The sequence below is a fragment of the Miscanthus floridulus genome, chromosome 9 (genome assembly GCF_019320115.1).
Source record: "Miscanthus floridulus cultivar M001 chromosome 9, ASM1932011v1, whole genome shotgun sequence".
Taxonomy (NCBI): Eukaryota; Viridiplantae; Streptophyta; class Magnoliopsida; order Poales; family Poaceae; genus Miscanthus; species Miscanthus floridulus.
The window spans coordinates 82,623,371-82,643,920 of NC_089588.1; the positions used below are offsets into that span (position 1 = coordinate 82,623,371).

At 44.9% G+C, this 20,550-nt stretch overlaps 3 protein-coding genes across 3 annotated transcripts; 2 read left to right on the plus strand and 1 right to left on the minus strand.

Annotated features, from left to right (window-relative positions):
* Positions 1 to 9,711: 9,711 nt before the first annotated feature.
* LOC136480176 (vegetative cell wall protein gp1-like) lies at positions 9,712 to 10,561 on the minus strand. The gene is made up of 3 exons (XM_066477804.1): positions 10,083 to 10,561; positions 9,867 to 9,948; positions 9,712 to 9,747 (listed from the first exon to the last, which is right to left on the minus strand). Exons 1-3 carry the CDS (start codon positions 10,559 to 10,561, stop codon positions 9,712 to 9,714), a joined length of 597 nt encoding a protein of 198 aa, XP_066333901.1.
* Positions 10,562 to 11,614: 1,053 nt separating this feature from the next.
* LOC136483858 (chalcone synthase 3-like) lies at positions 11,615 to 13,289 on the plus strand. The gene is made up of 2 exons (XM_066481011.1): positions 11,615 to 11,944; positions 12,117 to 13,289. Exons 1-2 carry the CDS (start codon positions 11,755 to 11,757, stop codon positions 13,130 to 13,132), a joined length of 1,206 nt encoding a protein of 401 aa, XP_066337108.1. The 5' UTR covers positions 11,615 to 11,754; the 3' UTR covers positions 13,133 to 13,289.
* A 3,008-nt stretch (positions 13,290 to 16,297) lies between these two features.
* Positions 16,298 to 16,961, plus strand: LOC136482271 (chalcone synthase 5-like). The gene has a single exon (XM_066479494.1). The coding sequence runs from the start codon at positions 16,333 to 16,335 to the stop codon at positions 16,555 to 16,557; it is 225 nt and encodes a 74-aa protein (XP_066335591.1). The 5' UTR covers positions 16,298 to 16,332; the 3' UTR covers positions 16,558 to 16,961.
* Positions 16,962 to 20,550: the final 3,589 nt, after the last annotated feature.

Genomic DNA, 20,550 nt, shown 5'->3' on the forward strand with positions numbered 1-20,550 from the left:
CCTGTGGTAGAACCGCCTAATCTAATGCCCTTCTAAGAGTACTTGTCTTCCATTAGACACTAAGTACCCAAGAGAGTGCACTAAATCATGGTGTTCGGTCGAGCACACCCCAGGGGAGAACTAAAAAAATCCGTATTTTTCCATCTAGATCACAAATGAGAGAATAAAGCTTGCAACATTCTTAACTATTTCTTACATCACTTTATTACAACATTAGAGTACTTAAACAAGTTGAATACAATAGCAGAATTAAGATAGTTTTCAATGTAATAGAGTTTATACATAGTGGCCATTCATATAAAAGATATGCTAGCAGATTTTACATATTTTCTTATAAAACCGTTAGTGAGGGTTATAAATAAATACTACGGTCGTAGCGTGAAAGGAATCCTCTCTAAGCCCACTAGGAGGTTTCCACACACAAGAGTTAGCTCTATGTATCCTCCGGTCACCTGCAACAGGGGGAATAAAACCCTGAGTACACGATTGTACTCAGCAAGACTTACCCGACAAGAGGAAAATAAAAGACTCCAACGATATGCAAGCTTATTTGACTTGTGGGTTATTGCATCTGCGGAAGCATTGCTAAACGTGCATCCTTATATTAAATTTTATTAGCAGTCATCTTTGGTTCATTAGCTATCTATTCTATGTAAGCACCTATACTACTTTCAAGCAGGTGGTAAGCAATCAGAACCATTTTATCACCTTTCAAGTTCTAGTTCTTACAACAGTGCTAGATCATAGCCAAGTCATACCATCTCACAGAAACAATGATTCATGAACCAATGTATCCTAGCTGGGTACCCTAAAATACATGCCCCGTTTGTACCCCAGGCACAAACAAGACCAACCCATTCTACTCCTATCACGGGGTCCAGGTCCTCATCCAAACTTGGACTTCAAGCCCCCACACTTGAGACCCAATCTCAATATGGTGCTTAGATCTCTACCTTTCCCCGCCTCCAATCAGTCGGTCCAGAAAGAGCCAAAACCCATAACAAGAGCATAACGAGCCTTCCCGCTCCCATAAGAAAGTATGTGCTCAGGATAATAAGTCTATGACCTGACTACCATCCATAGCAACGGACGGTCCTCAATCGACACAGGCTGGAATAAGTGCAATCCAAGCCTCGCTCGAATGCCTAACCAAGTCCAGATCCAAAGTACCATTCCATCTTGTCTCCAATTATCCTCCATATAAATTCCATGTGATAGTAATATACTAACAACAATAATATCTTTCCTATCTCTCACGAGTGACAGGTAATCACTCGACTTCTACCGGATCCTATAGCATAGCAATCTATACGATCCTGACATACTAGTAGGACTATATGCAAGTGGTTTTCATTCAACTCCTTAAAACTTAATGCACAAGCATAAGTTAAAGTGCAGAATAATAGGGGTTATGCACTGGGTCTTGCCTGGGTAAGATATAACCAAAGGTTAGCACTCCATCATGGTGACACGATCACCGATGCACCATCTTTTCTATTTCCCTGGTTGACTCCACGATCCATCGTTATCCCTATTATGATATACGTGGATGCAACGCAGAGACGTAATTAATCAACGATAATCACAACTCCTAAAAGACGATTACGCCTCTCAAGCTACGAGATAACTCTAATGACTAACGTACTAGGCCACATATCCATGTTGTTGAATAAAGCATTATTTCCCAACAAGTGTTTTAGCTATACAAACCCAAGGTGTTTCTTTTTCCATTTCATGGATTTAATATATATTCGAACTAGGACTCATTAGCTATCTTAGCATGGTTTGGTCAGAGGCGGTCCGAACAGGGCTGGCCACATGCGACCAAGCATGGTGGCGGCGCTCCGCGATGGACATCGGTGCGTCACCCCACCAACGACGAGCACCCTAGGCAAAATAGCGCAAGCACTGAATGGAGGAAGTGAAGGCGAACTCATGGTTACTGAGCAATTGAACTATTACCGCTCCAACATGCCTTACCCTCAATCCACATACTGTGGCGGCGCCCATGGCCGGCGGCGAGCAAAACCTAAAATTGGCCATGGCCAGACCACCGCTAGGACCCAACGAGAGTGGGACGTTTAGGTAACTCTCCATATTACTCACTGGTACAAGGAATTGGGCTAGTAGGGCTTGAGTTGTTGATTATGAAGGGCAGAGGAGAGCGGCGCACTGCCACCGCCATGTCATAGGGAGCAGCCCCGCAGAGGTGATCCAACCAAGACTCAACAAGGCATGGCAGCATGAGGACTCAACCGCACGAGCGAGGGCAAGGGTCGCGTTGTTAAATGCTGGGGTGGAGCCTTTAGGGAGTGCCTAGTGCGGCCATGTGCACACAGCAGCGCGACCTCACGACGTGGCAAGTCACACCACGGCGCCGAGAGCAGAGCTGGGGTAGGTGGGTTGAGTGGTGGATGGCGAGCGCTGCTGTAACCGAAAATGACAAGAGGACAAGGCGCAGCCTGGTATGTGCGCTCGAACAGCGCCACGATCAGTAGCATCGTGCGCATGGCAGAGAGCGGCTGCGGCCATGCCTGGCCTGGCGGGCAGCCGACGCCACATGGCTGGCCCGCGGGACATTAGTCACGGCCACGGGGTATGCCAGCCAACGCGCAACGCAACGTGTGGTAGCAGCGGCCGGCAGCAGTGTAGGTAGCCCACGACGGCGAGACACTAGATGCGGTGACCGCGTCCTCGGGCCCAATCGGTCGAACCAAGTGCTTGTACGATTTTTGGAGCACGCCAAGCTTCAAACCCAGCTCAAAGGAGGTTCAACCAAAGTTACCAACCTAGGGCCGATACAAACACCTAGCTGGCAAAGCAAACCATGCTCCCAAAGAGCGACCAGAGAGGGAAATGGAAGGATGCAAACATGAGCTCGTCGCGCTGAATGCCCATTCACGACCGAAGCCCAAAACAAAACCGACAATGCGTTCTAACGAAGTTAGGGCAATTTTTGCGACGCCACAACAACCCCAACTCATTCGTAGGCTACACCCTGCTAAAGCACTCACCTAGTGGCAACCAACAAAACAAAACCGTGGAGCTAGTGCTTAAGTATTTTAGTTAAACCGTAAACGCCCAAGATGACATTGTCTTCTTCCTTTTAGTCTTAGAAGGTCCAGAGCTTGGATTCGATGTTTGAGCTCCCAAAACTCTGGTTAACACTATTCACTTCCCAAATCTAAAGTTGAACTCTTAACTACACTATTTGCTCATCCTTTTAGATATGCACTATGCATACATTATATTTTGTTTTTGTTTACCGAAATTGCTTTTTGTTTCATGTGTGTTTCAACTTGCTAAGATTCGAAAACTCGTTTCGCTACATCCCTCGAGGCCTTAACCGAGGTGCTAAGCAAGTTCGTAACACCCGAGGTGTTACAAATATCATATAGATCTAGTTTATAGAAGCCTAACAAAATTGATTTTACTTTTTTAATACATTTGTAATTATTGATCTTTATCACCTGTGACCTATATTTTATATTTCATTAGGCAATGGATCCTCTTCCTCATTGCCCATTAACTCACAGCATGATTTTAGATGATATATATGATACGCTTTGCTGATATTTTTTTTAAAACCTGATTAGCAATTGAAATTGAACCCAATGTAAAAAGGTATTACCCTGGTATTAGACCTGGTAATGGTGGAAGTCCAAATCCAAACTAAAGAAATCTAAGACAGGAGAGTCCTCGCATATTACATAGTGGTGTAAAGTACTTTTATTTTTTCCATAGTACTTGACGTTATTGCTGTAAAGTGTATTGGGGACGTTTCTATTTCACGAAGTCGATCCTAGACACTAGGGGCGTTTTTTTCCGTGCATGTTTGCTTGTGGTCATGTAGGGTTTGGAATATGCCCGTGCGTTGAAACAGAAGAAAAAAAATACCGAAAAGTAGAGGTTATGGACCGGGGTTTCCTTGGGTTGAAACCGGACATCGAAAAGTTAGTAAAGGCTTCATGAACACCGATGACGAGGACATCCTCCTCGTACTTCTCGACCACCTCCTCGTATTCCGAGTCTGCCTCGGGCACGTTCCTAACAAGATTCATAACATCTATAGATAGATCACATTTTTATGAAGCTAACAAAACTGATTTGACATTTTTCTAAATTTTCTATGATTTTGAGCGAATTTTGCAAGATCTTTATTTTTATTTAAAAAGAGAAAAACGAAAGAAAAGAAAAAAAAACTTGCATGGGCTTGATCTAGCCCACAACAAAGTCGGCCCAACTACAAGGATTCAGTCCAGGTTAAAAAATAAGCCCACAAGGAGGCCCACTCAGATCTGAACATTTTGTATCAGGAACTCCTATCTATTTCAGAAACTATGAAGACTCTTCCACATTTTCTTCCTCTCTCATATCTTTACATCTGGAACCTGTATTTCTTTCTGTTCTTCTGACCACTCCTAATCTAATCCCTGTTACCGTTTTTTTTTTTTTTTTTGTGGGGCCGCAGGCGGCAGAGCAGACGATTCCCTTAGGAATTTTTTAGGTGGTAGTAGATTTGGCATGATTTTGCTTGGCTTCTTGCTACTGAACAGGAGAAGACAAAAATCTGGTTTCACCGGCGATGTACTGATGACCGCACTCACCCGAGTCAAAAAGAAAAAAAAAACGTGAGCGTTCTTTGGCCATGTGCGTTTGGACCATCGTAAGCTGGGGCGTTGGTTGACCGTCCACGTTCGGCTCGCTTAGCTATACCCAGGGTCAGACCAAAACACATGGTATGGTACGGTCCGCATGCTTCCTGGCTGCGACGATTTCATTCTCGGTCATGCCAAGGCATGCAATTTTTTCCAACCCATGTGGTTGGCTTTTGCGACCACTATTTCTTTGTTATGTTGCACGCATCCAAATGCAAGTCCAGACACAAGCAGCATCCTTTTTAAGTTCCTGCACCCTATATATTATATATATGGTGCATTTTATATACTTTTGGAAATAGTTACTTTCATAATCAATAAATCACGTTGCGTATGTGAATATACTCATTTATCAGTTTGAGTATATTGACGTACTAATATTAAGATACTATAGATCTTTACTATGTGAAAAAAAATTCAAAAGAGCACATATTTTTTAATATATTATATAATACTATGATAGTAGCATATAAAATAATTATAACTATATACTCTAAGTATACGTACATACTTGTCACACATAGTAGCCTAGATGGTCTAGTATGATGATATACACCATCTACATACATTTCGGACGTGATTGGTAGGTCGAATCGGGCCGTCCCCGCACCGTTTAGTTGTCTGACCTCATTTATGCGACGTGTTTGGTTGCCCTGCTCGCACCTTTTGCCCGTATCATTTCATTCATCTACCCTCCTCTATCCCGCACGACTTCATCTTCTCACTTTCCACTTCCCTCTCCATACAAGATGGCTTGATTCAGGCATGGCGCAGAGACCCATTTGTCATACACTCAAAACTCACATCCATGCATGCAACCAAACAAGATGTCATCTCATACTAGACCAACAACAAAGACAACCAAACATGAGTGAGTGCACAGCTTGAGTATGCATCTCACCATCCTGGACCGGCTCTCCATCCCGGCTCCCCGTCACCAAAGCAACCAATCACGTGCTTCATACATGAGAGTAGCTACTCCCTGCGAGTAGGAAATAATTTCCCTATTTTATATATATATATATATATATATATATATATATAGAACTACTATCCTGTAGCTGGCTACAGAATAACTTATTCTGTAGCCACTTTGAGTTACGATAATTACTATGTTATTTTACGAGATTATAGTAACTCCTTACTAAGTGGTTTAATATAACGTTATGGTAAATATCCCCATGTGTTATAGTAACCCAACTATCGTAAATATATATTTATATTATGGTAAATTAGTATATAAAATTATAGTAAATGGAGGTGGCTACAGAATAACTTATTTTGTAGCCGGCTACTGAATAGCCTCTCCCTATATATATATATATATATATATATATATATATATATATATATATATATATATATATATATATATATATATATATAAGTTGGCTAGAGTAGTAGTGCCCGCTCTAGCTAGAAAAGCCGAACAAAATTAGCAGCCTATCTAGTCCGTCGAGCGTTGGCTAGCGGTGACTGAGTTGACCGACCGGCTGGCCGGCTTGGGCTCTTTTCGTCAGCATTATTTTAGAAGTACTTTTCAGTGAACGAAAAATATTTTTCTCTTACAATAAATTAGCATAAGCCAAATTTCAGAGAAAGGAGACTCGAGTGCATGCCAGCCTGACGGGTCAGCAGGCCATTCCACCGACGGACGGCTGATAAAGCAGATGACTTGACTTTGGCTCGTGCATCTCAACGGATCACAGGATGCGATAGGAAGTGAGCTTCGCTCAACTGGTTGGGTGACAGGTGTGGTAATGCACCCAAAGCCCATGCTTTGTTAAGTTTGGGTTGACGATGTCCACGTTTAATTAGTTAGCCAGCCCAAAGCCCCAAACACATGCATGCATGGTCTGCTTGCTTCTTGACAACTTTCGCGGCCGGTATATGTGTATCTTTTGAATTGATTGATGCCTTCGCGATTTCCGAACACATGGTTTGCTTTTGCGACAATTAGTTGCCTTTGAGGCGTTAATGTAATGGTGCATCATCCAAGTTGAGTGAGGCACTTGAGCGAGCTAAGCATTCTTCTCAAGTTGGATCGATTCCTGCGCATACAAAAGCTGAATGCTTTCCATTGAAATGATGCTGGCGTTCCACGGACGGCAACCAAAGGATGATGACTCGCTCATTGCCTGCCTGCCTTCGTCTCTCTTGCCGATCTTTCCTTTTAAGTTTTAACCTTTTACTATTACTAATGTTTATTTACTGCAACGATGATGGACAGTACAAAGCACGCGCGTACCCGTGGCCACAGCAAGTAACTAATGTTACTCTATGGGTCCTAAAGTATAAGGGGTACAGAGTTCAAAATCTGTATCCCCTTCGTCGTAAAATATAAGGACATAAATGATTTCTAAATGAGTCTTTATCAGCATCGGAATTGTGATAGAAAATTTACCAAGTGTGATTTTATCGTATTTGGATCTCGGCATACTATACGGTTCTGATAGTCACAACAGGGACAATATATATCCTTTGTCTGCTTATTCAAAGCCTGTCTTTTAGCGGCTTCAATAAAACCATTCACATTTTATATGTAGGAAGCTTCGTGTCTTTGTTTCGTGTACATCCATGACCTGTGTGCCATTTGAAAAGAAAAGGTATCTTTGCATAAAGATATTATTCGCATATAAATGTTGAAGCAATTGATGTATATATTTTTTTAACAAATATTATATTATTGTAGACGTGAAGCTTAAAAATGATATAAAAAAGCTATGTACCAAAATAAAAAAGTGAATATAAAAATTAAATATAGAGTTCATGTGAGCCAAGCAAGTTAGGAAAAAATGAGTCTAAATTTCTAGGAAAAATAAAGAAAAATCAAACTTCATGCATGTCTCTCTCTAGATCTCTAAGTGAAAGAAATTAGTGAAATAAATGTATATGTAAAGTTTGAAAAGAGCTTAGGGATGCCACAGTCTCACCTCTGAAACCCAACTCTTTCAAAGGTTCAAAGGGCAAAACCTCTCCCTCTATTTTTACTATTTCTCGCCTCCAAATGGGATCAAACTGTCACGAGGAGGAAGATGGCTATTTACGTGGGTCATTTTTTGGTTGACTAAAGAAAACCGCCTTTGTTATTTATCTGTAGGGGCAGTTCTCTTAAGGACACATAAATATCGGTTGCTACATTTTTTCCTGTTACTAAACCGTGCACACAAACAAATTATGATGAGAAGGGTAAATAAACTAAATTACAAACAGCTGAGAGTATCTGTTGTTACAGCAACATACCGCCTTTGCCTCCTCGTACTCAGAGACTGCCTTGTGTGAAGCGTATGTGAACTTGGTGCTTGGGCCAAGATCAGGGACAATAAAGTGGCTGCAAAGAATAAGGTAATAAAAAATGTTAGGACAATACCACAAAAAAGCCACCAGCAGTAAGCATTCAAGAGACAGAAGTTTACGTACTAGTTTGTGTCAAACCACTTGGTCATCTCGATAGCAGGGACACTGGCATTTCCCCTGGCCATTGAGAAGTAGGTGCTCAAGCCAATCTCGCCTCCAGTCCAAGAGTAGAGCTCTGGGACAGCGCCAAGCATGGCCGTAGTATCAAGGACCTGGTTGTAGTATGAGAAGGTGTTGCTGGGAATGTACTTGATCCTAGCTTCTGACATTTGCTTCCAGATGCTAGACCTGAGGTCAGTGGCAACTTTCAACAAATCCTCGGCGCGGCTCTTCCCATCTTTCTATAACAGAAAAAGGTTAAACTCAGTTTGATTCACAGCAACATGGAAGCTGAATATTTGTCTCAACAAAGCTGCAAATAAGCTAAAACAATATTATATATATTTCACTGAACCAAGAAATTTTTTTCATGTAGCAATTGGCATGCATGTAGGAACAAGCAGATCTAGTGAAATTGAAACAAGAGGGCTGAAATCCGCAGGTGCAAGAGATAGTACCTGCTTAGGTAGGAGGACACAGCAGCGATTTGAGAGGGGCTAGGGATTTGGGCTTGTCTTGACTGCTATCATGTGCTGCTGCTGGCTACATGGGGACGCAGCCACCTCTCCTCATGTGATGAGCGTTGAGGCGGGGGCCAGGGCCGCTTGCCGTCATTGAGGAGATGAAGATGGGGATGCCCTCGCCGTTTCTGAGGTGATGATGAGGATTTGAGCCTGGTGGTGCTGCGGCGTGGCAAAGTGGGATGGTGGCTGGTTGAGATGGGGAGGGCTAGTTGGCAGTGCATAGGGGCTGTAGAGGTCACTATTTTTTTTGTGTTTTGGTTTTAGATGGAGGGCTGGCGAGAGGTATAATGTCATGGGGCCGGTAGCAGAGGGCAGGGGGGGGGGGGGCGAAATGCAGAGAAGCGAGCGAGGAATGCCTCCTACTTCTTAAGTAGGAGAGAAGAGAATTGCTCTAGACCACGATCAATGGATATTGTATTTGCAATTTCAATAATGACAAGTAGAAATTTCTGCCAATTCTGTTATATGTTCAGTAATGGTTCAGCATTTTTTTTATTTTCATTAGATGAATCAAGCAACCACCTATGATTCACACCTTATTGTTCAATAGACTTGTGTATACTATAAGTCCACGGAGATCTCAACTCTATATTGCTCCTTGTACCTCCTACTCTATATTATGTTGACACTGTGTCAAACCCTTAGAGTTTTTTACCTTTAAGTTGTGACATAATCTAAAAGAAAAGATTCTGGTACCTTCCAGCTAACAAATTAATTGTGCTTATGAAAATTTTTTAATTGTGCTACTGACACGCTGGGCATTATGGATTCAATATTGGATTCAGAGGGCAATGTGTGAAGTTTGAACAGGATATATAATATCAATAGATTCAAATAGACATGGAGCTGCAATATTTCAAAAACCCTGACCAAGTGGCAGTTCAACTAGTTCCACACACAGTATGTCATCATATAGTCAGGGTCAGATTGGGTTGGGACAAGCTATTCCCAATTTCCTATATATACAGCTCTCCAAAATGGCCCTAAAATCTTTTCTTCCTAAAACTGAACATCACAGTTAAAACTACTACTAGTAATAGTATGGCAACCTATATCATTGCACCTACAGCCTTCTAAATGTGTAATCTCAACTTGAACAATAATGCAGACTAGGATACCATAACAAAAAAATCACATGAATTAGGAAAAAATTATACTCCTATTTGCCGATGGATTTTAATTAGTAGAATCAAAATTTGCACAAAGATGGTACTGAATTTTGTTGTACCTCCAGCTTTCTTGATTGTGCTTCAGCCTTGGCGCTTTCCAGGTTAATCCAAGCCTGGATCTTTGCCTCTTCCCTCTGATACCTAATCGAATGGAGCACAAGAAAACAGAGCAAAATCATATCTAAATCGCTCAATCTCTTATCAATCAAAAATTCAGAATCTCATGTCTAATCTTCCACCACTATGCAATGTTTCGTGCTGTGTGTTGCACACACCTGATGCAGCACTGGTGAGCAGGCATGGCGCCGGCCACCGGCGGAGCCCAGCCACGCTGCGCTCTGGCCGGGGACGGCCACTGTGGGTGGATCCGGGGCGGCGCGGGGCGAGGAGGGGAGAGGCCGAGGCCAGCGGCCGGCGGGAGGAGAGGAGGGGAGGAGCCGGCCGTCGGCGGGAGGAGAGGAGGTGGCGGATCCGGGGCAGCACGGGGCAAGGAGGGGAGGGGTCGGGGCCGGCCGCCGGCGGGAGGAGAGGAGGCGGCGGATCCGGGGCGGCACGGGGCAAGGAGGGGAGGGACCGGGGCCGGCCGCCGACGGGAGGAGAGGAGGGGAGGGGCCGGCCGCCGGCGGGAGGAGAGGAGGGAGCGGCCATGGGCGTTGGCGCTGGCATGGGAGGCAGCGGCGGACGTTGGCGTGGGAGGCGGCGGCACGCGAGGGGCAGCAGAGAGAGAGCAGGTTGGACTGGGTTTCCCATTCATGGGCTACAGACTCGGTCCAAAAGGATACGGTGAAAAGATCTAAAACCAAAATCTGGGCAAGACGGTATATCCTTTTGCCGACACTTAGATGGTTGGCATGTTTAGGAAACGCCGACACTTATTCTGTCTAAAAACATTTGCCGACAGTTTCATTGTCCTAAGAGAAATGCCTACAGTTAACCTGTAGCCATACAACATTATTGCCGACAGTTTACGTGACTTTAAAAAGGTTGTACAATTACCAACACATAGTGTGTTGTCAAAACCAATCATTTACCAACAGATAAGTGTAGGCAAATGTGTGTCGTGGTGTAGTGGAAATCTATAATTTGCAAGGTAAAACATATAGGGCCAAAGTATATATGATCCTATATATTACTTGCTGTTGGAACTAAAGGTATGTTCACCACTTGGAGCAGTGTATCCTGATTTGTCTCTGTGACTTGGCAAATACTCCCTTTATTTCAAATTATAAGTTGTTGTGACTTTTTAAGATACATAGCTTTTACTCTATATATCTAGATACGTAGCAATAGCTATGAATCTAGACAAGTTAGATCGACCTACAATTTGGAACGCGAGGCATATGTAGTACTAAATATGATAGTAGGAGAGGACTTGAGGTCTTGTTGAAAGGAAAATTCTCAAATCTCTAGGTTTGGCCATCCTACACAATCCACCATTTCAGAGAAGCCGGTTTAAATGAAGCAGCCGGTTAGTACCACGAAATTTGCCGAGATAAACTAAATTAAGGAGCCGTGTGCCACACTTCGACGCAAAGAAAAAATAAAAATGAAAATAGGCAATAAAATAGGGTGAGGAAAAAGAAGAAAAAACAGAATCCCTCCCATTGGTTGGACTTTGATCACGTGGTTGACCGGCGGCTGACGATAGATGGAAACCGGTAGTGGGCGCCACCTCCCCGTCGTCGCCTGCCCCCGGCCCGCGCGGCTATATAACCACCCCGCGGGCCTCCTCTATCACTACAGCAAGCGCAGCTAGCCCTCCTGCCTCCGATCATCCATCCACAGCGCTCGCTCGGAGTCACAGCTAGCTCTCTCGCTCCGACGATCGGGAAAGCCGGCCGGCGACCGACCTGTCGAAGTGCTGCTGCTGTCGGAGTAGCTAGCGGCCGATCGATCGACCTGCTGCAGTCTCTCGTACAACGTAGAGAGAAAGAGCGGACGGAGACGATGGCCGGCGCGACTGTGACCGTGGAGGATGTGAGGAAGGCCCAGCGCGCGACTGGTCCGGCCACCGTGCTGGCGATCGGGACGGCGACGCCCGCCAACTGCGTCAACCAGGCGGACTACCCGGACTACTACTTCCGGATCACCAAGAGCGAGCACATGACCGACCTCAAGGAGAAGTTCAAGAGGATGTGTGAGTATCTCTCTCTCAGTCTCTCTGTCTCTATCTGTCGTCGTCGTCTCCATCGCTCGCTCAGCTCTACACAGCAGTCAAGCAGTCAAGAGCATGCCTTGACGACTGACGACGACGGTGCGTGGGTTGATTCTGACTTTGACATGAACATGACATGACTGTCCTGGTGCAGGCGACAAGTCGCAGATCCGAAAGCGGTACATGCACCTGACGGAGGAGTACCTTGCGGAAAACCCCAACATGTGCGCGTACATGGCGCCGTCGCTGGACGCGCGCCAGGACATCGTGGTGGTGGAGGTCCCCAAGCTGGGCAAGGCCGCGGCGCAGAAGGCGATCAAGGAGTGGGGGCAGCCGAAATCCAAGATCACCCACCTCGTCTTCTGCACCACCTCCGGCGTCGACATGCCGGGCGCCGACTACCAGCTCACCAAGATGCTGGGCCTGCGGCCCTCGGTGAACCGCCTGATGATGTACCAGCAGGGGTGCTTCGCGGGCGGCACGGTGCTGCGCGTGGCCAAGGACCTCGCGGAGAACAACCGCGGGGCGCGGGTTCTAGTGGTGTGCTCCGAAATCACGGCCGTCACGTTCCGCGGGCCCAGCGAGTCCCACCTCGATTCCATGGTCGGGCAGGCGCTGTTCGGCGACGGCGCGGCGGCGGTCATCGTGGGCGCTGAACCCGACGAGCGCGTGGAGCGGCCGCTCTTCCAGCTCGTGTCGGCGGCGCAGACCATCCTGCCGGACTCCGAGGGCGCCATCGACGGCCACCTCCGCGAGGTGGGGCTCACATTCCACCTGCTCAAGGACGTGCCCGGACTCATCTCCAAGAACATCGAGCGCGCGCTGGAGGAGGCGTTCAAGCCGCTGGGCATCACCGACTGGAACTCCATCTTCTGGGTGGCGCACCCCGGTGGCCCCGCCATCCTGGACCAGGTGGAGGCCAAGGTCGGCCTGGACAAGGAGCGGATGCGCGCGACGCGCCACGTGCTCTCCGAGTACGGCAACATGTCCAGCGCCTGCGTGCTCTTCATCCTCGACGAGATGCGCAAGCGCTCCGCCGAGGATGGGCAGGCCACCACGGGGGAGGGGTTCGACTGGGGCGTCCTCTTCGGCTTCGGCCCCGGGCTCACCGTCGAGACCGTCGTGCTCCACAGCGTCCCCATCACCACCAGAGCGGCCATCACCGCCTGAAATGATCCTCCATCTCCATGAATTCCGATCCTCCATCAGTCGTCGTTCGTGATTATTTTCCTCCGACGGACCCGTACGTTCGTCCGCAACAATAAACGTAGCGACAAAGAGGTCAGCTGCAATTTCAGAATACCTTAAGAAAGTGGAGCTCAAGTGTGAAGTAGTTGATGATAGCGTTCTCAAAGTTTTGAAGTTCCTGTCTACATATAACATATGTATGCTAACTTGCAATGCTCCCTGTGCTTCTATATGTCTCACATTTACCATCGCATTCATTTGTGTGAAAGAAAGTATGCGCTAAGTTTGTTAGAAAATTATATGAATGACTGGACCTAGGATGCCAAGTTACAGATAAATTTGAACTTTGTGTTGTATGGACATTTTGTTGACAGATAGCACCAATGTATCTAAATATTGAATTGCATGATACATGCAGTAAGACAGTATGCTGATACGATTTGTTGATGAGTTTGGTATGGACGCAAACGACTGAAATGGGATGCTCTTAGTTTTTGAATAATATCACAAATATCTACATGTTTATTATTCTAAGCAGACTTATTATCTTTCTTTTTCTAGGGAATTTGTACATAACTTCTTTATCACTTATGTATCAGGATTCTTTTCTTTTCTTTTCCTTTTCTTTTTTATTTCAGATTTTCGTTCCTCTGTGCCTCTGCAGTTGCTTTTGACACTAATCTGACCTCGATCTCATATGTGTAGAAGTATTTATTCCCCAGTGTTTTGATTTAACTTTTCTTTTTCAAGGGATGCACATTTCTGAACATAACATATGTGCTGTTACTTTTGCTCCATTGCGTTGCATCAGAACAAAACATTAAAAAAATTAATGGTCCCTTCTTTTGAAAGTTAGAACTCTGATGTGTTGTGAAAACCTTTTCATTTCTAAAGAAGAGTATATCGCTCATGTGTCTCCTTTATTGTGGACAACGTAGAATAGTCACCATAATAAACAAAAGTAATCCCAGAATTTGATCTCATGCTGTTTTAGTGAGACCTAAATTCTATTTAGATTCCATTGTAAGTTGGCATGCAAGCTCACAGATAGATACAAGTTCATAAAGGTTTGAAACTTAGTCAGTAATAAGTTCAAAATTTTCAATAATCAATAATGATGCTACGTACAGAATAGAGAGCACATATACCACAGGAAAATATTAAATCCTCTACACCCAACCAGTTTTGTTAGCCTCACAACCAATTAGTTTTGTTATTCTTCACCGGAAGAAAGGCCTAGCTGGCCATATAGTCTTGTAGCCACAAAACGTCTTGACGGTTGCACTTTTCCGTCATTCTAGGTCGCAGTGCTGTCCGATAACTATTAGATATTGAGAAACAAATGGTCAATTGATTCTAGCTTGTCACATAGACCAAGTTTTGCTTCCTTCCCAGACACAGCTGCTTAAATTGCCTCTACAAAGAATATAGTTTTTACTTACTTACTAACTAACCGAAGAACTAAACTTTCAAAGATAGGTTTGGTCTTCTCAACCTTTTCATGTTTTTTTAGGCTTAGCACATAACCTTTTTCTTAATAATGGTCTAATTTTAGAACTGCTAGAAGGTGGCCCATAGTTGGCGTCGTCCGTGGGGACCCCACCATACCACAAGTCTTGAACCAATGGCTGCTGGAACAAAGAGAACCAGTAACAACAACAACAACAGAGATCCCCCACCCCTGCGCGGGGCAGAGACGGTCGTAGGAACCTTAGTAGATGGAGGTAGGAGAGCCGCTTTACCCTAGACCACTGCGCAGCTGACGGAGGTCCCAGATGACTCAGACATGCCCCTTCCAGCTAGAGCCAAGGTCGACCCTTAGCCTAGCCCTCCTAGAGTCAACAAGGCTGGTGTGGTACATCAAGATGATGACGAATACGTCGAGGAGAGGGGCCTCGATGCTATGAAACTAATGCATGAGGAGATCCAAGAAAAGAGATGCTGTGTCGAGGCTCATGAAAGGTTGGCACGTCTGTGTGTCATCAGACAGAAGGCAGACGAAGCCAGAGAGGAGCTCAGAAGAATGGATGAATACCTTGCAGCCCTCAAAGCAGACCCTAACGAAAGCCCTAGTTTGGTTTTGGATAATTGATGAAACCTAGCACTAACCTTTGTCATGAGGGGTGATATGAGCTAGGTTAGTGCAATCCAAGTTATTGAGCAAGATGAGGTCCATGGAGATGGAGATGGACATATGTTGATGAAGATCAAGCTCAACTTAGAAATGAAGAAAGAGAAAAACAAAAACTGAGATGATCAAGGCAAATGTGTATTGATTGGTTTTTGTTTTGCACTCAAGACACCATAGAGGTTTTGAGTGACTTAGGATGGATAGCCGTACTATAAAGAGGAAAAATCTTTAGCTAAATAGTTTATCGAGTTCCATTAGGTGACTTGACTTTTGCATATGCATTTAGGAACCCAGCGTGCTAACTTGGACCCTTATAAAATACTTTGAAAAATGCTAACACACGTGCACACTAGTTCTACACATTGTGGTTAGCAACCGAGAAGCAAGGGCAAAGTGGTTGTGGACTTAGAAAAAGAAAAGGAGGAGGAAGTCCATGACCAGACGCTGGTCGTGGGGTAACCGGACTCACCCCGGGTGCGTCCGGTCATTCTTAGCTGAGGGCGTGCTACGGCCGAGAAGGGCGCACGTCCGGTCAATTTTTCGAACGAGCAGACCCAGGCGCCAGCATGCGACCGAATGCGTAGGGGCAGCATCAGGTCAAGTGCTGATGTACGCTGACATCAGCTCACAGGCACACAAAGAGGAATGTTGAACTGACCGAACGCTGGGACACGTCGGGTCGCTTGCGACCAGACGCGTCTGGTCTAGATAAATCCTCTCTTGATGCTTACTGGAGTTGACCGGACATTGCGTTGAGCCGAGTCAGTTCAGTTTGAGTAGCGCGTTCGGTCATCACTTGATCGCGCAAGTGGGATCATTTCGACCGTTGAGATCCGGTGGCTAAGGTTTGAAGAAGGACATGTGGCGGCCATCAGTGCGATCGGACTCTGGCTGACCAGATGTTGGGGTGCGTCCGGTCGCTACGTCTGGTCAGGCCTCGAGCAGAGCAACGGCTCTATTCTTTGGGGGGCTCTATAAATAGAAGGGAGTCAGCTCCAAGGCATCTCTCTTGGACCAGGTGGAGGCCAAGGTCGGCCTGGACAAGGAGCGGATGCGCGCGACGCGCCACGTGCTCTCCGAGTACGGCAACATGTCCAGCGCCTGCGTGCTCTTCATCCTCGACGAGATGCGCAAGCGCTCCGCCGAGGATGGGCAGGCCACCACGGGGGAGGGGTTCGACTGGGGCGTCCTCTTCGGCTTCGGCCCCGGGCTCACCGTCGAGACCGTCGTGCTCCACAGCGTCCCCATCACCACCAGAGCGGCCATCACCGCCTGAAATGATCCTCCATCTCCATGAATTCCGATCCTCCATCAGTCGTCGTTCGTGATTATTTTCCTCCGACGGACCCGTACGTTCGTCCGCAACAATAAACGTAGCGACAAAGAGGTCAGCTGCAATTTCAGAATACCTTAAGAAAGTGGAGCTCAAGTGTGAAGTAGTTGATGATAGCGTTCTCAAAGTTTTGAAGTTCCTGTCTACATATAACATATGTATGCTAACTTGCAATGCTCCCTGTGCTTCTATATGTCTCACATTTACCATCGCATTCATTTGTGTGAAAGAAAGTATGCGCTAAGTTTGTTAGAAAATTATATGAATGACTGGACCTAGGATGCCAAGTTACAGATAAATTTGAACTTTGTGTTGTATGGACATTTTGTTGACAGATAGCACCAATGTATCTAAATATTGAATTGCATGATACATGCAGTAAGACAGTATGCTGATACGATTTGTTGATGAGTTTGGTATGGACGCAAACGACTGAAATGGGATGCTCTTAGTTTTTGAATAATATCACAAATATCTACATGTTTATTATTCTAAGCAGACTTATTATCTTTCTTTTTCTAGGGAATTTGTACATAACTTCTTTATCACTTATGTATCAGGATTCTTTTCTTTTCTTTTCCTTTTCTTTTTTATTTCAGATTTTCGTTCCTCTTTGCCTCTGCAGTTGCTTTTGACACTAATCTGACCTCGATCTCATATGTGTAGAAGTATTTATTCCCCAGTGTTTTGATTTAACTTTTCTTTTTCAAGGGATGCACATTTCTGAAAACAACATATGTGCTGTTACTTTTGCTCCATTGCGTTGCATCAGAACAAAACATTAAAAAATTAATGGTCCCTTCTTTTGAAAGTTAGAACTCTGATGTGTTGAGAAAACCTTTTCATTTCTGAAGAAGAGTATATCGCTCATGTGTCTCCTTTATTGTGACAACGTAGAATAGTCACCATAATAAACAAAAGTAATCCCAGAATTTGATCTCATGCTGTTTTAGTGAGACCTAAATTCTATTTAGATTCCATTGTAAGTTGGCATGCAAGCTCGCAGATAGATACAAGTTCATAAAGGTTTGAAACTTAGTCAGTAATAAGTTCAAAATTTTCAATAATCAATAATGATGCTACGTACAGAATAGAGAGCACATATACCACATGAAAATATTAAATCCTCTACACCCAACCAGTTTTGTTAGCCTCACAACCAATTAGTTTTGTTATTCTTCACCGGAAGAAAGGCCTAGCTGGCCATATAGTCTTGTAGCCACAAAACGTCTTGACGGATGCACTTTTCCGCCATTCTAGGTTGCAGTGCTGTCCGATAACTATTAGATATTAAGAAACAAATGGTCAATTGATTCTAGCTTGTCACATAGACCAAGTTTTGCTTCCTTCCCAGACACAGTTGCTTAAATTGCCTCTACAAAGAATATAGTTTTTACTTACTAACTAACCGAAGAACTAAACTTTCAAAGATAGGTTTGGTCTTCTCAACCTTTTCATGTTTTTTTAGGCTTAGCACATAACCTTTTTCTTAATAATGGTCTAATTTTAGAACTGCTAAAAGGTGGCCACTACCAACGGAAATTATATTTTTTATTCAATTGTAAATAATTCCATTTATTTTGAATCTGATTGAAATTAGCAATTTGTTGCCTGGTTAGTAAATCTAGTAATATCCTTAACAAGAAAGAAATTTAGTCACACAAAATCTGACAATTCAGTTGAATTCTTCTCAAGGGGCCATAGTTAGATGTATTGAATTCTGGGGGGGGAGACCCCGGCACAGCTCCTACCCTGGCACCTGACCCCCTGCTGGCCCAACTAACTAGCCTCGCAGCGGGTAATCAGCTTCGCCACAAGGGTTCCTGTTCACCGTGTTGTCCTATGTTTTTTAGGTGTCGCGTGCGAAGGTTCGTCATTTTCGTTGAAGGGTTACCACGGGCAAGGCGCTGGCTAATAGCAATTGGCGGACCCTAGTTCGGGACACACGAAGGTTCAGCGCGAGCCATGAGAAGGAACCAGCTTGAAGACGGCGGCGCCCCACCATGACGGTTAGGGTTTGGGGTAGATGGCCAAGGGAAGAAGATTACGCCATACCCTTGGCTGTTGTATAGTAGTTACCTTGTCGAGGCTGACCCTAACGTAATTTCACCGCGACCCTAGGTGTGGTCTATAAAAACCCAGGGTGCTCGTGTAACAAGGAGGGGTTTTTGGACAATTTAATAAGCAATTACTCTGCATTTATTTCTAGTCCCAACCTCGGAAAACCTTCGCTCTCTCATTTGCTCTCACTTATACGCTTTCTTCCCTGTGGGAGTCCCTTAGCCTCTCCCCGCGTGATCTTCAGCGAGGGGGAGAGATCAGGAGTTACCCCACAGTTGGCGTCATCCGTGGGGACCCCACCATACCACAAGTCTTGAACCAATGGCTGCTGGAACAAAGAGAACCAGTAACAACAACAACAACAACAAAGATCCCCCACCCCTGTGCGGGGCAGAGACGGTCGCAGGAACCTTAGCAGACGGAGGTCCTAGATGACTCAGACAGGCCCCTTCCAGCCAGAGCCGAGGTCGACCCTTAGCCTAGCCCTCCGAGAGTCAACAAGGCTGGCGTGGTACATTAAGATGATGACAAATACATCGAGGAGAGGGGCCTCGATGCTATGAACCTGATGCATGAGGAGATCCAAGAAAAGAGATGCTGAGTCAAGGCTCACGAAAGGGTGGCACGTCTATGTGTCATCAGGCAGAAGGCAGACGAAGCCAGAGAGGAGCTTGGGAGAATGGATGAATACCTTGCAGCCCTCAAAGCAGACCCTAATGAAAGCCCTAGTTTGGTTTTGGATAATTGATGAAACCTAGCACTAACCTTTGTCATGAGGGGTGATATGAGCTAGGTTGGTGCAATCCAAGTTATTGAGCAAGATGAGGTCCATGGAGATGGAGATGGACATATGTTGATGAAGATCAAGCTCAACTTAGAAATGAAGAAAGAGAAAAACATAAACTAAGATGATCAAGGCAAATGTGTATTGATTGGTTTTTGTTTTGCACTCAAGACACCATAGAGGGTCTGAGTGACTTAGGATGGATAGACATACTATAAAGAGGGGAAATCTTTGGCTAAATAGTTTATCGAGTTCATAGAGGGTCTGAGTGACTTAGGTCTGAGTGACATGACTTTTGCATATGCATTTAGGAACCCAGCGTGCTAACTTGGACCCTTGTAAAATACTTTGAAAAATGCTAACACACGTGCACACTAGTTCTACACATTGTGGTTAGCAACCGGGAAGCAAGGGCAAAGTGGTTGTGGACTAAGAAAAAGAAAAGGAGGAGGAAGTCCATGACCGGACGCTGGCCGTGGGGTGACCGGACTCACCTCGGGCGCGTCCGGTCATTTTTAGCCGATCAATGAAAATGATAGCAATGGGGTTGATAGTATCACATTTAGTGACAATGGCAAAGGTAAGGTCAAGGGGTTTGGTATGATTGCAATATCCAATACTTGAGCATTTACAATGTGTTACTAGTAGAGAGCTTGAATTCAACCTTTTATCGGTAGCTCAATTGTGTGATCTTGGTTTTAAGTGCATATTTATTGTGGATAATGTAGAAATCATAAGTGTAGATGTCTCTAACTTGATATTCAAAGGATTTAGATATGAGAATCTATACTTGGTTGATTTCAATGCTAGAGAAGCTCAATTGTCAATATGTTTGCTTACTAAGTCTAGCATGGGTTGGTTATGGCATAGAAGTCTTGGTCATGTTCGAATGAAACAATTGAATAAGTTGATCAAGTATGACCTAGCTAGAGGCTTCAAGGGTGTCACATTTGAGAAGGATAATCTTTGTAGTGCATGTCAAGCCGAAAAGCAAGTTGGTAACACACATCCTAAGAAGAGCATGATGAGTACATCTAAGACATTTGAGTTGTTGCACATGGACTTATTTGGACCAACCACATACACTAGCA

What these genes read in the sequence shown, in the direction of transcription:
- LOC136480176 (XM_066477804.1), bottom strand. Translation starts at nt 10,561, where the DNA reads ATGAATGGGAAACCCAGTCCAACCTGCTCTCTCTCTGCTGCCCCTCGC. An exon ending in GCTCACCAGTGCTGCATCAG is followed by an intron (nt 9,949 to 10,082) that starts GTGTGTGCAACA and finishes CCATTCGATTAG; the next exon opens with GTATCAGAGGGAAGAGGCAA. An exon ending in CACAATCAAGAAAGCTGGAG is followed by an intron (nt 9,748 to 9,866) that starts GTACAACAAAAT and finishes ATGGTATCCTAG; the next exon opens with TCTGCATTATTGTTCAAGTT.
- LOC136483858 (XM_066481011.1), top strand. Translation starts at nt 11,755, where the DNA reads ATGGCCGGCGCGACTGTGACCGTGGAGGATGTGAGGAAGGCCCAGCGC. An exon ending in GGAGAAGTTCAAGAGGATGT is followed by an intron (nt 11,945 to 12,116) that starts GTGAGTATCTCT and finishes GTCCTGGTGCAG; the next exon opens with GCGACAAGTCGCAGATCCGA.
- LOC136482271 (XM_066479494.1), top strand. Translation starts at nt 16,333, where the DNA reads ATGCGCGCGACGCGCCACGTGCTCTCCGAGTACGGCAACATGTCCAGC.